Genomic DNA, 17,774 nt, shown 5'->3' with positions numbered 1-17,774 from the left:
GTTTTTTTCTTTCTTTTTTTCAGTCGCCTGTCGAGACGGTTATTTTTCGAGGGGATTGTCGTCGCGCGAACGGGTAAACGGGAAGAAGAATGAGGCCTGGAGGCATGTGGCATCCTTTCGCGAAACGTTATGAAATCGTTCGCCTCTCTGGTCTCTGACTAGCGCCGATAGGTGGCGCATAGACTCTGCCCCGTTTCCCTCATCACATTCCACGCGGGGAATACATATATAGAACTGAATCGTCTGGCCTTCTATGCTTGGGCCACTTATGCTACTGCTGTGCAACAGTGCAGTCTGCGTCATACAAATTCAAAATCACTCGAAAAATTCAACCCATCAGCTGTATATAATCGCCGTTCGAAATCCAAAACCGTCCACACGAACGCGAGCGAAGCTCGGCTCAAGTCGAGCATAAATTTATAAACCATAATTCATCGCAATAACAATTACCGGTAGGTAGTAGGGCTGGCTGCGCGCGGGAGCTTCGTGAATGCAGCCCGCGTCTTCGGAATACGCGAGCTCGCGCGTACATCATCGTGCAGCAGCGGCAGTGAGAGAAGCGTAAATTGAGCGAACGGCAAATTGCGCGTGGCCGCCGAGTGAACGCGAACGGGAAATTAAGCATCACGCGGCTGGATGGCTCGCAGCCGCGTAAGCATGCAGGAGGGCCCTGTTTTTGATGGAAAATCGTTTTACAGCAGCTGCACCTCACTCGGTATTCGTAAACGCGCGGAGCTTTTCTTTTTGGCGATACGCGGTCGTGTAAATATTAGAGTTTCGGAAGGGTAGAATAAGCCGAGAGTCTATACTGGAGATTTCCAAGTATAAGCTTGCGAGAGCGCTGTGATTATTTATAGCGAGTTTTTCAGCGCCTTTCAGGATAATATTAAATACGGTGAGTTATTCGGATCGGATTTAGAGTTGATGCAGGTCAGACTTATTTGGAACGGTCTCGATCCGAAAATATTTGCAAACAGTCAGTCAGTGATTTGTTTCCATATTGGCGGAGATAGCAGCAGCCCTGAAATATCGCGATAAATATTATAAGCAACCGCGAGTCTCGATTAAAGCGCCGTTGTCAAGAGGTTCAAGCATCGTTAAACATTTCCACACACCTTCATCAGCAATTCCACATCGAATTCAAGCTCCAACCCCGCATAACTTTTAATCTCTCGATAATCGAACGCGCTAAAAAGTAAGAGTAAAATAGGCCCACACATACAGAGTTCATTAATACAAACGAACTCTCCGTCCGTCTCTCGCGAATTTTCATATACACGCAGGGGGGTGCGCGCGCTCAATAATCTCGTTAATGTAAACGCTAATTGCATCGGGTATCAGATCGCCGTGTGCGCAGCCCAGCAAGCCGGTATAGAGCTTTGACAATCGATACTCCATTCAGTCGGTCAAACAAAATTATTGCGAGAGAGAGAGAGAGAGAGAGAGAGAGTCGCGCATCAAGTGGGAGTCCGGTTCAATATAATCCACGCAAACGAGATTAATACAAGCACAAGCTCTCGCGCGTGCGTGTTTGGGTGGAGCATCGTTACGCGTTATCCGTAAGTCTATCGTATTGTTAACTTATATTTACGATCTGAATTACAGCTATACGTTGCGAACACGCGATATGCGGGAGCCGGATGTGCGTGTGTAATGATAAACTAATGGCGATTCTAGCGTTGTTGCACTAATTTGATTGGAATAATTCGAGCCCGCGGGAGTTTATGGCGTCGGCTACATCGTCCTGTATACATTAGTGCGATGCTTGTGTGTGCGTAATGCATCGCGAGCTTCGGAGCAGAGATTCAATAGTGAAAAGTACATAATGCACACGTGTGTCTGAATTGCGTCGAGAAGTGTATTACGCACAGGCAAATGCATAAACTCATCTTTGACTTCGTTGCAGCTATTCCTCCATCTGCTCTATGTGCTGTACAAAAAGTATAAGCTTCGAAATACCTCTACATATCCTTTCCCCGAATCCAACAACAACCGACCGACAAATTTTCTCGACGAGCATCGCGACCAAAGGGAGAGCTTGAGCGTGCAACAAATTCAATATCGAAGAAAATAATAAATTCACGTATATAAAAGAGCTTGCGCGCGCAAGCTTGCGATTCCCTGGACCATTGAACTTCTTCCCATTGTCAAAGCTCCTTCCACACAGAGTCGCGCAACATACCAGGATCGTTCCCGGCGCGCGCGTCATTGAAAAATTTCGCCTCGCGCGAGCTGAAAACGCTATTCCGAGAGTTACTTTGTTAGGATACTGCACGCACAAGCGCACAAGCGCGGGGATATGAGTTTTCTTTTTAATCCGACTTTCTCCGTGAAAAGGAGCCACGCGCGCGGATAGACTCGAAGATTATACGGCGAAAAGCGACGACGTATTCTCAGCGAGCTTTTTCTACCCCGTTTCATACATCCAGCGGAAGATTATGTCTCCCGGCGACAAAGGCATCGTTGCAGTTCAATTATCGTACGGCCGTGCCTTATCTCGTGCGGTTAAATCGCGACGCTATTGGATTTACTCGCCCGCGTATGGGTATAAACAAGCGTGAGAGAGGGAGAAAGCTCAGCACGAAAGGAGAGCTTGCGATGTCTTGGGCTCGATGTGCGTGACTCGAGGCTATCATAATCATGGACTTCGTCACCTTTCGAGCCACACATAAAGGCTATAGCTCGTGTATCTCTGGTGTCGAAAAGCATTATCGGACGGGTCATTGCGCACAGAGCGATGTGTAACGCTCGGTGTGTATAGGCCACGTTTCGAGATATTGATTGGTATCTCGAGTTATATTTGCCGGGCGTTTAAGAAACGCTGAACGATCATGCGATAAATATAAACAATTCACGACTGTAGTTCTCTTCCCTCGATATTTTTATACCCGTAAAAACAATCGCTCAGATCCGTCATCGACTCTACAGAAAAAAAATGTTCGACACTCTTCGCACCCCGGAGCCAATTTATCCTCTACCGAAGCTCCGAACGGCGTCGAATTAAAATTCAACGGATGCGCGCGTGCTCGAGGAATAATGCAGAGAGTCTGCGGCGGCGCATCAGTCGTCGAGGCGAGAAAAGCGAAAGCTCAGCGGAAAAAATGCGACCACGCGAGGGTATAAACGCGCGATGGAGAGATAGCTCGTGGTGCGTCGAGTCGGCTCATTGCAGCTTTGTGCGTGCGATGCTTTTTGAAGCTTGATCGATGTCTATGCCGAGGAGAGAAGTAACGCGTGATCGATATACTGTACAGGCAGAGAAAAAATTAATTTTTTCATATTTTTTCCTCTGACGCATCAGCGATAGATCGATTACTCGCTTCCGGTTTACGCGTTAATTATCGCCCGAAGCTACTTCGCGGTGAGCTATTAGTTTGCTGGTTACCCGGTATAGTTACAGCGCAGAGTAGCTGCCGCGTAACCACTAAACCGATTGAAGGGCCCTGAGCTACTTCATGTGTTTGACGACAACAGTTATTTCGGCTTGACTTGAAAGCAAATTCGCTTGCCCGTAACCAAACTATATAACGTTGTATGCATGTATACACACAAGATTCGCTGCGTCCAAATGAAATTACGACGTTAACCGCTAAACCAAGCACGCATCATCGAGCTTATCCGAAAAAGCTCATCCATCTCGACTTCAACGGCTACATATATAGCACATATACAGTACAGCGCGAACCGGCCTCGTGATACCTGCGCAGAGAGAGAGAGAGAGAGAGAGAGAGAGAGAGAGAGAGAGAGAGAGCCTACATACACCCACGCACACACACACACACAGACACCTGTATACGCGCTTGCTCGGGTCTTTGTACCCGCTTAATATTTCAGGCGGTTCATTGGCTAGAACACGCGCGCGCGGGAGTAGGTATAGCGTATATAGCGCGGCCGCTTGCACAGACGAGCTCTCAGCGACTTTACGCCAGCTTTTTCCGGGAGAAGTGTAGGCTCTGAGGAGACGCGCGCCGCAGCTTTTGCGATATGTCATATGGTCTTTTAGGGTTTTGCGCTCGACTGGTCGAGATCTCGATGGAATGTGTGTACGAAAATTCGATAGTCGCTCGCGACGACTGATGTGTAGCGATATGGCTATATGTGCGCGGAGTGTAATGACGGAGGAGGGTATCGATTGCGAATTGGTTTTTTATAGAGAGAGAGAGAATGATTATTTATAAGCGCGGATGCGGGAAAATTGTATATGGGAAGAGAACGATGGACAGCTTATTTTTACACGTATACTATAGACGCTGTGTAGGTCTATGGTTACAATAGAGAGAAAGAAAAAAAGTACACAGCGAAATCTCTCCTCATAAGGACCGCCTTCGGCAGTTGTCGAAAAGTGCGTATACACTCTTGTTTTATCGAGACCTTGAAACGCCCTCCCATATATATTCCCCAGCTGTGTATATAGGTACGCGGACGTTCATGATTTTTTACGTCTCCCACAGGCCCGCGCGCGTCCCCGGAAAAGTCCCGGACCCGCTTTAGCTGCACTGCACACACGAGACTCGTCTTAATATTGCATCGGGATAGTTCATCCGGGAGCAAGCTTCTTCCTCCTCCTTTTGTGTTCTTTCCTTCTCTCCGTGTAAATACTTTAAGGCGCTCTCGAAGCTCGAGGTAAAAGTTCCCGAGACGTCGGGCTTCTTCGGAATTATCGTTTTGAAATTTTATACCAGAGCGTCTGCAAGTGCAACGATCGTCTTTTCTCCGAGCGTTTGCTCTCGACTATACCCGAGGGTAGAATAGGTGAATGAATGAACGCATTGATACAAAAAATTTTATTTCATTTTACACTGGCATTCAGCAGTGCTTGCCGATGTGTTTGTTTATCCAATCGATGTACGAGGACACCTTGACGTGGACCGACGGCGCTCCGCGCAACCCACAGGGCTCTACTCCCCATGAACTTACCCCGACGAGCTCGACCGTGCCGTTTCTGTCACGGCCGATCAAGGGCCCGCCCGAATCGCGCTGTAACAATACAATCAACGAGTCGTTTGTTATTTGCGATATAGTATTGAATCGAATGTTGAAAAAAAGAAAAGGAACTCACACTGCAGGCAGAAATTCCACCGCTGAGTGGTCCGGTGCACATGTTGCCCTGGTCGAGCGGCGCCGAGCCGGTGATCCTCTCGATGGACAGCTTACACGTGTACAGATCGACGAGGGTCACGTCGACCTTCTGCAGGACGTTGGGGTAGGACGGCTTGCTGTTGAGCGATACCGAACCCCAGCCGGTGAACGTGAAGACGCCGGTCGGCTGGCTGTTGGCCTCCGGGAGCTTGATAGCCGCGACGTTGGCGTTGAACTTCAGGGGCGTCTTGAGCTTTATCAGCGCTATGTCGTTCGGGGCCACGTTTCTGCGAGACACAAAATAATCGATCGCGAGGTATAATGGATTCGAATTGTTTTTAAAAATCCAAACGGCCGAGCAAACTAATTTGCCGCGCGATTGACCGCGAAATTTACGGTACACACGCAGCGAGTCGGTCGTTCAATTAACGGACTTTTATAATGCCGTCGAACAAACAGCGAACACATACCCCGGGTACTTCTCGTGCACGATGGTTCGGTTGACCTCGACGACCTGCTCGTCCTTCTCGACTTGCTTGATCAGATATTTGCCAGCCTTGATGATCAGAGTACCGCCAGCTGGTATGACCGTGACGCAGTGACCAGCTGTCAAGATCCACTTGGGCTTGATGATGCTACCGGCGCAGAAGTGGGCGACGTTCGGCGGATCTCCCCGCTGCAGAGAGACCAGGTAAGGAAACTCGGCCTTCCGGGCGGCTTGACCACCGGTGATCAGGGGGTCGAATCCGAGAAAGGGAGCTTTTTGGAAAAATTTGAGAAATTATTTCCAGAGCTTTGATATCACCGACGAATGCAGCTCTACTTACTCGCTTGGGTGACTGCCAGGAGGCTGGTTAGGAGAACGAGTTTGAACGACATCTCAGCGAGAATGGGAACAAGCTTGTGCCAGGCTTGATTTATACTCGCGAATACAGTTTCGAGTGATTAACAAATAGCCGCTGTTAGATAGCGTTAGGAAAAAATCGCCACCGGGGATATCGATTAGAAGATAAGCGTATGCTAGATCGAGCTCTATATATATTGTCGCGAGTTCGTCCGTGTGTGCGCGTTATCGAGGATACTTTTTTTATTCTCGGCCCCCTCGGGCAAGGCTTACAAACGTATTGTGCGACTTTCATTGAATAATCGAAGATCGCGACGCCTTATCTGCAGATAAAGCCGTGAATCGATGCAATTATACATTTCTGGATTAGGTCGCACAACGGAGGTTTACATTCCATCAGGCCTGATTTCGAAAAGTTTCGCAAGTAAACGATCGAAAGCAAACAAGCTTGGTACATAGCTGCAACAATATTTCCTCGGCGAAGCTGCGGCGGCTGGACCCGAGGCTGCCGGTGTACAAAGGAGTAGCTGCATATCCCTCCCCCCCCCCACCCTTTGTGACGTCAGACGCGCTGGAACCACCATACAGCGATTAATAGTATATATACACACAGTGGGCGTCGCAATATTCGATGACGACGACGACGACGTCGTGCGGCCTCGTGTATATTCAGCGAGCGACTCTTCCCGATTGTTTTGCCTCTCGAGAGCTGTATATCCGATATGCAGATATCGGCCGCCCGATTGAATAAAGTCGCCCCTTTCGGGTCATTCGTAGACGTAGCCTTGTTTCTTTTTTCTTTCTCTTCTCGTGCACTTTATGCGAGAGATTGCGCGCGCATGTTTTATTCAAAAAGCGCGAGACTGGTGCGGCCGGTTTATCCAACTGTAGATTCGCGTTTTGGGGAGGGATTTGGTGCTTAATTAGAGTAATATAAGCGGAGATATTTGGCGGGAAGTGTGCGGTATTCTGAAAGGATTTTTACATCGCATATAATGCTACTCTTAATTAAGCTGATCATGTAAAGCATAGCTGAGTTATTAACGCCGGGTACACGTACTACTTTAATTACAATTTGTCTCGTTAAATTTTTACAAGCGTTTTCTAGGAGAGCTGTGCTTTAAATTTTTTAATTAGAGAAAAAAGTTTATGGTATAATATTGCATAATAAATCCCTCTTGGCAACTCAAATAACAAACAAACTTTGAAAAGCAAATTTAGCTCGAGTCGCGATATAAACACAGCGATATATATACATATCTCCCGGAGGCAGTGATAGCACTTAAACAATTACAATTTGCGCAGTGAATCATGATAGAGCGACTTTTAATCTGGAAGCGAGTGAGAGCGACTCTCCTACTGCCTTTTGTTGAGATATTAAAGTCTTAAGACGCCCGGCTTCTCCTCTCTCTCTCTCTCTCTCTCTCTCTCTCTCTCTCTCTCAATTCTCCAATATATAAGAAGGGCGAGCCCCGGCCAATGATTTATTAATGTGGGTAAATTCCCTTAAGCCCTTTGCGGAGCTTATACTCGCGTGCGCTGGGCTGCTTCTGCGGCGTCGTTTTTCGATATACGCGCGCCCGCAGTAGAGGCGGCTTCGAAAACAATCCGCCGGTCGCACAATCTAGCAATTTTCAGGGAGAATCTAATGGATCTGCGGATGATGGCCGCGAGAGAGAGGGAGGCCGATTGTTTTTTATTTATTTCCCGGCTATTTTCGAAAATCCGACGCTGATGCGTATTTTCGTGCTTTATTTTTTCCTCTCTCTACTCTCTCTCCCTAAAAGTAAAATATAAGCTTCTGAATTATTGTTGTTGTTATATGTATAATAGATGAGCTTTTAATAGCCGTGAAAATTCTTTTCGCGTTATTGTACGAGCTGGAATTAATATTTCAGGAATTGTATACGTGTGACGCTGGATACCGCGAACGGCTCCTTTTATTATTCAGCGCGTGTGTATACGAATGTTAAATATGGAACAAAATTTCTTGATTAAAAAGCTCTTGGGTGTGTTTTTATCGCCGTATAATAAAGCTTTGCTTTTATGCTCCTCTCGATCGGTGTGTGTGTGTGTGTGTGTGTGTGTAATAAACGTGAAAAATTAAGGAGGAACTTTTTAATTGGACGTAGTAGGATCAAAGAGGCGAGCAACAAAATATAGAGCCAGTTAAAGACAATTTTGCGCAAAAGAGAAGACACTGTATCTATTAAAGGCGAAAAATTTTCTCATCAATGCACGTCCGAAATTTTTGAAAAAGCAAAATAGAAAGGCCGACCTAGATCCCTGAAAATCAAGCCATTTAAACCCAGCTCCGCACTATATATATATATATATATATATATATATATATATACACACACACACGTGTGTGTGTGTAATAAAAACAATGAAGCGCCCTGTACATATAACACTCAGCCAAACTGTTAAAAATGAAAAATACTTGGATGAAGCGCCTATTTATATATATAGTACTATGGCACACATAAAGCCGCTTCTCTCTCTCTCTCTCTCTATCTCTCTCACTCTCTCTCTCTCGCAAACTCGATCATCTGCAAAACAAATGAAAAATCAATGAAGCTCGCACTCGTGGGCGCGAATAGCCGCGTATGTATATTATACCTATGTTGGAGTTTATTGATTTTATTTATTATAAGAGAACTTTATTTATAAGAAACAGTCACCATAATCTCAATGCAGTACACTAGTAGAAATAATAAAAGATACAAGTTTGAATAATATATATATATATATATATATATATATATATATATATATATATATATCAGTTGAAAAATAATAACGCGATAGTATTCTTGATGGTTGATGTGGTGCGCTGGGTGGCTGTCGTCAGACTAACCGCTTCTTCCTTCTTCCGGACTCGGCTGTCCCTTTGGGTCCGGGCCATAAAACCCAGGTCAGTTCTCCGGGGCTAGTGGGGGGTCCGGAACTATGAGCGTAGGCGTCTCTATGTGTGTCTGTGTGAGTATCGTTGAACTCCAACAACCTGTATGTACATAAAGAAAATTAAAGTGAGTCGAACCGCTTCATCGAGTGCTCTCTTCGAACCTCTTTAATTCAGCGGCGATTGATATTTCCAAGCTCCATAAATATAAATCCCATAATTAATTCGGCTTAATCACTGAAATATCGCTTGTCTATACCACTATACCGCACGTGCGTGTATGTATATAAACGACACACATTCTAGTTCGCGCGGGACACCGAGCGAATTCAAATTGCGAATTAACCCGGGCTAAAATGTTTTCGAGCATCAGTGCGCGGCGGGTATCGACGACGCGGGGGTGTGTGTTTTTATATATATATATATATATATATATATATATATATATATATATATATATATATATATATATATATATATATATATATATATATATATATATATATATAGGTATATATTACGTATAACGCCGTGCTCTCCTTCCGCCTGTATACGGCCGCGATTACGAGGCGCTGCTTCTGGGTAAATACGGTTTTAGCGCGCTTAGCACTCGGAGCGCGCGGCTCCTTTGTATATAGTTTTCTCTCCTTTTTTCCACTTCTTTCATTCCTTTCGTTACGCAGCCGCTGTATACTGCTTGGAAAAGTTGCGGGTCGCTCGCGCAGCCGATTGGAACGAACTTCAGTTTAGGGGTGCTGATGGCCTTTGGCGCCGTGATTTATAGATCGAATTACAGGGAGGGACGCGGGCCTTGCATTTGATATAATTCTGAAACGGCGTATTTATATTTATAGGATATGGGTCGGTATTGATTTGTTTATCGATGAATCTCATTACGACGTAATAATAATAGCTAATCCATAAGTCATCCCCAATTTTTTTTAACCGATATATCGGATATGCACGTTAAACATGCGCAATACAATCGAAAATGTATACAGCTGCGGGTAAAATCGGTCGACTATCAATATTCTGCAAACGTCTCCTAATTATAACAATCAGTGCTCATGGCATATAATACTCCTCGACGCAAAAGTTTACGACTTAAATATAGATTCGGAGTTATGAGATTGTATATGTATACCTGGGTGTGTAGCCGGGAGTTATATACGTGTCTTTCTTCGATAATAATTATGTATATAGACCCGCGGCGGCGAAGAACAATTGGAAATAGATACAAGAGAGAATTTCGCGTTAAAAACAGAAACTATAAGAAACTGGGACAGCCGTTCAAACAGCGCGCGCGCGCGCGCAAATGCACCCATAGTTTTCAACAAAGTTCCTGCTCGCTATGCAAAACTCGCGAGCGAGAATTGAGTATTATATACCTACTGTTAAAATTATTGTGGATTTTCAGAAGAATAACACTTATTAGCGTGGATAGCGTGTGATTTTCAATTTCAACCGAGAGAAAGCAAAGTGGAGCGCAAGTTTCAGCCCCGAAATTGATTTCGCGAAATTAGACGACGACGACACGGACGAGAGATAATATCCCGAACACGTCGTCGCGGACTCTGTGCCGATATTCCGCGAGGTGTCACGCTATATAAAAGTTTGTTTTCAAGGCGACACCGAACACACACACACACACACACTCCTCAAACTTTCTCCTCTACCAAACGCGACGGTCTTTTAAACAAAGGCCGAAGATTAGCCGAGAAAGCTCACATTCAATACGAGTTTTTCAAACACCGACGCTTGTGCGTATAGTCCACCCCCTCGCGGAAGTAAAAATTTATCGCCACCTCGATCTCTCTCTCTCCGCGTATAAAACTTTCGCGCGGAGAGAGCCGGAAGCCTCGCGGAAAATTAATCAGACGAAAACTTTCATTTTGCCCTCCTCCCGCGTACCTCACGCATATACCTTACACGAGAGCCACTCGCGGGCGACGGACGTGACTTATTCTCTCGGAGTAAGTACCTATACCCCCGTATATACGCGCGCGGCGCGTCTGGTACGTATACACATCGGCAGACGCGAAAATAAATGATTCGCGCGCGTCACGTACGCTTTTTACTCCTCTCCGTCCACTCGACCGGAGACAAAGGGTAGAGGCGCGCGTATGTGTGTATGTGTGTATAAGTGCGTATACTATATATACACTGCAGGGAGAGAGGGAGGAACGACCGTGAGCGAGATTAAGGATCGTCGCTTGCGCGGGAGAGTCAGGCCGAGATAAAGGCATCCGGAGATTTAGCGCCGGAGCCGAGGATGGATTGAAATAAACACACAGGCGGCGGATGGGACACCCGCGCGCGGTATAGGGCTGAGGGATGAATAAGCTCGAATGATGGAGGTGTTTTGCGCCGAGCGACACGAGGGTCCGCATAGCTTGGAAATTGGATGCTGTGCTGCTGCTGTGGATTTTTATGCGAAGACGAGGGCTATACAGCACCCGCGAGTTATATATATATATATATATACAGCCGTGAAACATTGATTTGGAACGGTTGATTGAAAGTTCAGCGCTGCATAATGCGGGCTGAAATTTTAACGCTGATGAACGGCTGCAATACCTCGATGTATGTTTAGAGTATAGTAGGGTGTGAATATTCCAGGGCTGACTTTGAGGAAGCCGCTAAAAAAATCCTAGTGCATAAGGATCGACAGCAGCAGCAGTAGCGAAATGAGTGAGTAGAAACGGAATATCGGATAATTTTCCCGAGATCTACACGCGTCTCGAAAACTTTCCTCCGCACACCGTCTCTCGTGTATATATATATATATATATATATATATATATATATCCCTCTTTATACTTACAATCCTTCGGCACACGCGATATCCCTTTCCACCCGCGCGCACTGCTCACTTTCACTTTCATATTTCGGCTTCTTTTTCGCGAAATAGCTCCCGACTCTATTATTCTTCGGACGTTCTCTCTATTTCCGCCTGTCCGTCTTCCCCGACTTGCCGCGATTATACGCGACAGCAGTTATCACTATATATAGCACTTTTTCGGCAATTACACAGCGTACAAAGCATCGCGCTCTGCACGAAAGGAAAAAATGACGGACGGCCTTGGTTATGGGCACACAGGCTCGCTCGCTCGGGGCTAATTCTTTATTGCCCGTTAAAGCCGCACACATGCTTGCGTAAATAATGTTTATGCCTCCGATTACAGCGCACGCGGCGCGATAAATTAGCTAATACCTGTATATGCGTCGAGTCGTTGCGCCGCGAGGCTGTATACAACGATCTTAATTACGAGCGAGTATTTCTTCGAGTCCGAAACAAAAGCTCGTTTCGATTTTCAATCCGACGAGGAAGCTGCTCCCTGACCGTGCGAACTTGCCGCCGATAAATCTCATCGACATTCGGCAACGACGACGAGCCCCGAGCGGGGAGAAAAAAAGGAAGGAAATACACAACCACGCGCACGGACGGAAAACCATCCTCGCCAATCTCGAGAATCCCCAGAATCGCAATAAAGCGCCGACATGCGGCCCCAGCTCTCGCTTCTTTATTTACCATCTCCTTCAGCCCTCTCTGTCTCTCTCTCTCTCTCTCTCTCTCTCTCTCTCTCTCTCTCTCTCTCTCGCTCCTCATCTTTCCATCTGCGCCTCGGGCGCGTGCTATAGCTTCCTTCTTCTCTTCTTTTTTTTCTTCCTCTTCGTCGCTTGCTCTCCTCGAAGCGGCTGCGAGGTATCGATTGGACGCGCCCTTAGAGCTTGTACACTGCGGTGGCTCAGAAGTAAGCGCGGGACTTTCGCAGATCGTTGGCTGATTAAGATTTAATGGGGATTTTAACGCGGTAATGGCCGCGGCACGTGTTGCTTTTGAATCGGCGCTGATGTTGGATTTCGTCTTTATTGACGCGTCGAATGTGGAACGAAAGAAAAGCTTTTGGGGTCTCGCGGGGATTCAAATTTTTTCGCACACTGTTGTCCTGGAAATTTGAAAAAGATTGACTTTCTCGTATATATCTCCCGGGAAAGTTTGAAAAAGACGCTGCTATACAGTCGATTGAAATAAGGGCGTATACGTCGCAAGTAGTACGAGGCCGTTATGGCAAGACGCATAGCCAGTAAAAGCTCGAAAAAGCTCATACGAATTGCTTACAAACAACCTGCAGCCCCGAATATTAATAGATCAAACGCAGGACAGCGATTACTCATCTCATCAAGCACACACACACACACACACACACGGGTATTAGGGGCTGAAAAAGAAGCGCATAAACGCCGTAAAGCTCCGAAAGCACGCGCAACTCTCTCTCTCTCTGCACGTCACATAAAACCCACAATTAATCCCGCTCCTCATCGCGGAGAGAACAAAAAATAAATCATATTCTCGCGCTGGATACACGTATAAAATATACGCGAGGGCGGCTGGATACACATAATCGCGCGGGGAGCGTGTAACACGTCAGCCGCGCGCAAGCACAAGAGACGAGCTGAGCCAAGTCCTCGAAAGTCTTAAACGAGTTTGACTGATTCTATTTAACTTTCGCATTTTCAATTGGCCCCTACCACTACCCTTCTCCGCCTCCCCTGTACATATATAGCTCACCCGCACACGAAGCTCTATATCCGCCATAAGACGAGTTCACGTTCGCGCTCGGCTTCTTCTTTCGAACTTTGTATTCCACGGATATACGTAGCGAGAGCCGGCCCCCGTCTTATGCGGAGCTATGAAATTTCTGGTTTAGCGAGGAAAAATTTGCCGAGACATGATATCCCTGTACGCCTGTGCTTGGAGAATTTTCGTGAAACGTGATGGTATGTACGAACGAGAGCTTTTTATTAATTGCTGAGACGAAATAAAGTCGTTATGTTCTTCCTCTCCCTTTTTGGCTTGAAAAATATATACCTACGTGGAAACACAGGCAAATGCACAGTCAAAGACACATCAACGCGCGCTCGCGAGAGTCAATTACACGCGGCTCGCATTATTTATTCAACGAGCTTCTCTCTCTCTCTCTCTCTCTCTCTCTCTCTCTCTCTCTCTCTCTCTCTCTCTCTCTCTCTCTCTCTCTCTCTCTCTCGACTAACAAGCCAACAACAAGCAGTGGCACGGGGTCGAACGTATACATCGTAGCGTGACGAACACACACACGGGGAGAAAAATGTATAATACACAGAGCGTACGCGAGGCACAGAATTTTCGACTCCGCGCGTGGCGATAAAAAGCAGTCGCTATATCGTACCATTAACAGCAGACGTAGGGGGCTGTATAAATTTTTATTTTCCGTTTCTCAACACGTTTAATTGCTTTTTCTTCCTGGCTCTCGTTTTTTTCCACACACACGCGGCATTTTTCTCTCCTTCGGAAACTTTTTACACTCGCGCTAGCGCTCGAGCCGTCCTTCTCTCTCCCCCATTATCTTTCACGTGTTTCTTATCGCCTTATCTTCCTTTTCTCATACACTGTATACACGCGGCACTTGGACTCGCGTTGGAATTTCTTTTTTCTTTCTCGAGCGATCTCTCGCGCCCTCGCGAGGGGGAGGAAAAAGTTTCTTCTACGATTATTAAAAAGTTTATCGCTCATTGAATAGACTCCTTTATACAGTGTTGTATAGTTTATATGTAGCTGCAGCACACGACAATTTATATCTCTCGCGGCGAAACGCTCTCTCGGAATAATCTTCGCGGCAAAACAATCGTTTGTCTTCACTTACAGAAGCTACTCCCGCGCTGCGGAAAAAAATTCTCTCCGAAACTTTTTACCAGCTCTCCCTCTGGTCGTCCCGTTTTGACGCCCACACGGCGGCGGCGGCGGCTCCGTTTTTTGCGCGAAAGAGAGAATGAACCCTTCGTCGTTTGTTTCTTTCCGCCCCGCGCGCTATCTCTTCCCCTTTTTTTTGCGCGAGCCGGAGCGACCGGCCTGTGTATACGTCTCTGTCTCCGCTCCTTCTTCGTCTTCTCTTCCTCCCCTTTTGCCACGCACACGTACACACGTATACACCAGAGAGAGAGAGAGAGAGAGAGAGAGAGAGAGAGAGAGAAAGAGAGAGAGAGAGAGAGCGTGTGTCTAGCCCCGTCGGGCCGTGCCACTATCTCTCCTTTAGCCTGCAGACAAACGACGGCTGCGCACGATTTCCTTTGTGATTTGCCTTAAGTACGAGAGAGAGAGAGAGAGAGAGAGAGAGAGAGAGAGAGAGAGAGCCGCCCCGGGAAATTGGTTCTGATGCGCCTCTCTCACTCTTGGAGTATATGAACGAGGAAAATTTCAGATTTTTCTCTCGCGACGACCAGCTCGCTTTTATAGCGCTGGTCATTGTGGCCTCGGTTATACGAGATAGAGAGTACATAACGCGGGATTGTTGATCGTATCTTCCGCTGGCGATTTACGCGCCCGCAGCCGCAGCTCTGCGTGTGTAATAAAAATTTAATAAAAAGGTGGATGTTTTTCACCGAAAAAAATATATATATTCTATATATACGTATAGACATTTCGCCGATGAATTTTACGAGTGTGCGCTGCGCAGCTGAGTCGTAAATGAAAATTTTATTGGGAGTTGCGCTGCTATACTGGCAAGTTTTTCGAGTGTTACGCGTGTTTTGGAGTTGCGGAGACGAGGAATGGATATTTGGAGGGGGAAAAATTCGGTTGCAGCTGATGCGGAGATGGAATTTTTAGAGTTGCGCGGATTGTTCGTTGTTGTGCGTATTCAAATATGCGGCGGGTGCGGTTTATTAAAATGGAAAAATTTCCATTCTAATAAAGGAGATGGTGTATACTGCCGTTTGCATTTTGTGAAATTGTATCGTGTTTTCTTCTCTGCAGCCGCGCGCATTCGGATTCGGATAAAAACTATGCATATACTATCTTATCTGTTCGTTCAATAGTCAAGAGCTGCTGGAAAGTGGATAAGGCGCTACGATTAATAATCACACCGTATTTATATAACTCGTATTATGTGATGTAAGACTGCTACGGATATTAGGTATGCGAATTCAAAAACCCGCGCGCCGATATGCAACTCGAGCTTCGATCGAAAAGCTGCGCGAGTAATCCAAAACCTAGTCCCACGCACCTGTTCAAAAAACAAACACCCGCGCAGTACTCAACGCGCCGCATGCACGATCCATCAAGCTCGCCCCACGCTCGGTAAACAGTACAAAAGCTCTTCTTCGTTAATCACGCGCCCACGTCTCGAAGGAAAAATAATAATCGCGCAGGGAAGCTGCGAGCGTATGCTTATATACCTATGCATACCCGTATATACCTAGGGTATAGACACACAGCGCTGGTGTGCCCCCCCCCCCCACCCGCGGCGTCATTGTCGCGCGGCGGAATCAAAACCGCAACGCTCGCAATCTCGGCGCTGCTGCGCTGTGCTGCAATATTCGGGCTTGCGCCTTATGCGATGCTGTCCCAGGGGGGTGCGCTGTGCTCGTATGAAGACGCTGTATAGGCGGAGGGCGAGGGGGAGGAACAAAGGAGGAGGATATAAGCGAAGAATGGGCCGCGAGGGCGAGGTGGAATTAGCCGGGAGCTGAGCATTGATTGTCAAGCCAGATGAGAGAAAGATGCTCAAGGCGATTGGGCATGCAAGTGCGGGTATAGGTGTGAATGAATAGGCTTTTTTTTAATTGTGTGACGCGTGCAGGTACGTAATATTATTTTGCGATCAATCTCTGTACCGGTAAACGATAAAAGCTCCATTTTGCAAAAAAAAGCGATCCTTTATCTTCTTCAAAAATATGAAAGAACTCACTTAAAACGCCTAGACGATGATGTACACACCGACACAGTGCAAAATCCATTCATATCCCCTGAATTCATAAAGCGCGGAGGGATTGCGCTCGTCTATAAAAATTTGCCTCTCTGAGAGAAGCTCTCTTTGCAGTCTCGCTCGTTGTTCAAACTTACGATTCATTGCGAATTCACTATCCGGCTACTGCGGAACGGTGTATAAGAAGCTACTGAGAGACAGGGAGAAAAAGGCAAAAGTTTTCGAGGAAGACTTCTCGCAGAATTTGAGAAAGGAAACCCGCAAAGTAAAGCTCGTTACAGGGAGAATAAACGCAAGTAGGGGTGAAGAAGAAGAAGAAGAAGAAGAAGAAGAAGACCACAAGGGAAGAAGAAGGACGGAATTATAATTTAACGCTGGAAAGGGCCGTAGAAACAAAGCAATTAACACTTTTTCCGAGAGAACCTCGCGCGGGGGAAATAAACAAGCGGTGAAAATCCCGGTAATTGCGCGCGCTCAAACGCGCTTTTTTCGATAGCTCTAATTAAATTTAACTTTTCTACGCGGGCGTTTTTACAAATCACTTTTCCCCCCGCGTCGCTCGTTGAAATGGTTATAAGCGATGAGCTCGAGATCCTCCAAGAGATCGGGCGAAAAAAGTCTCGAGTATATATACGACAAAGAAAAATATTTCGGAGAGTCCGAACACGAGGCCTCGAGAAGAAAAAGCAAAGCGGTTGACTCGACTCGTCAGCTTTATTAACGCCGAGCGTCCCTGATGTGTGTGTGTGTGTAAGGGGATGATGTAAGGGAAAGAGAAAGAGAGACGCAACGACGGAACAATAAGGACGAGGAAGGAGCTAAGCCGGTGAAAGAGATTTTCATCGGGGGGAGAAAAGTTTATTGCGACAAGTTTCCAGCTGCACGTACGCGTGAGTGTTTGCCTCGCTTGATTTTCGCGTTTCCTTCTTCTTCTTCTTCTTTCTCCTCGTCATTTCTTTCTTTTATACTTTTTGTTGTTGTGTTGTTCCGTTACTGTTGCTGCTGCTGCTTCTTTGCCCCAGTGAGCTTTATACGTGTCTCTTTTTTTCGTCGGATGTGAATAACGCGGACGAGGCAGTTTTGACTTGGGTTTTCGAAATAATTGCATCTGCCTCGCTTTAATTAAGGACGTGTACAAGGGGTGTGGAGACGAATAGTTTTGTGTGTCACTGGCGGTTTCATTAGCAGTTGGGCTAATCGA

The 17,774-nt window shown here is 46.4% G+C and overlaps 1 protein-coding gene across 1 annotated transcript; it reads right to left on the bottom strand.

The window, feature by feature from the left end:
• Positions 1-4,772: 4,772 nt before the first annotated feature.
• SP50 (serine protease 50) lies at positions 4,773-5,970 on the bottom strand. The gene is made up of 4 exons (NM_001161604.1): positions 5,907-5,970; positions 5,550-5,838; positions 5,060-5,366; positions 4,773-4,977 (listed from the first exon to the last, which is right to left on the bottom strand). Exons 1-4 carry the CDS (start codon positions 5,956-5,958, stop codon positions 4,807-4,809), a joined length of 819 nt encoding a protein of 272 aa, NP_001155076.1. The 5' UTR covers positions 5,959-5,970; the 3' UTR covers positions 4,773-4,806.
• Between the last annotated feature and the right edge of the window lie 11,804 nt (positions 5,971-17,774).

The sequence above is a fragment of the Nasonia vitripennis genome, chromosome 2 (assembly GCF_009193385.2).
Source record: "Nasonia vitripennis strain AsymCx chromosome 2, Nvit_psr_1.1, whole genome shotgun sequence".
NCBI classification, from domain to species: domain Eukaryota; kingdom Metazoa; phylum Arthropoda; class Insecta; order Hymenoptera; family Pteromalidae; genus Nasonia; species Nasonia vitripennis.
The sequence above is the reverse complement of the archived record's forward strand: the minus strand, read 5'-3'. Positions and strand labels throughout refer to the sequence as shown.

Excerpts from the sequence above, each read along its gene's own strand:
- SP50 (NM_001161604.1), bottom strand. The coding sequence starts at position 5,958 with ATGTCGTTCAAACTCGTTCTCCTAACCAGCCTCCTGGCAGTCACCCAA. Across the intron at positions 5,839-5,906 it reads CCTGGCAGTCACCCAAGCGA|CTCCCTTTCTCGGATTCGAC; the intron begins GTAAGTAGAGCT and ends TTTTCCAAAAAG. Across the intron at positions 4,978-5,059 it reads GTGGAATTTCTGCCTGCAGT|CGCGATTCGGGCGGGCCCTT; the intron begins GTGAGTTCCTTT and ends GTATTGTTACAG.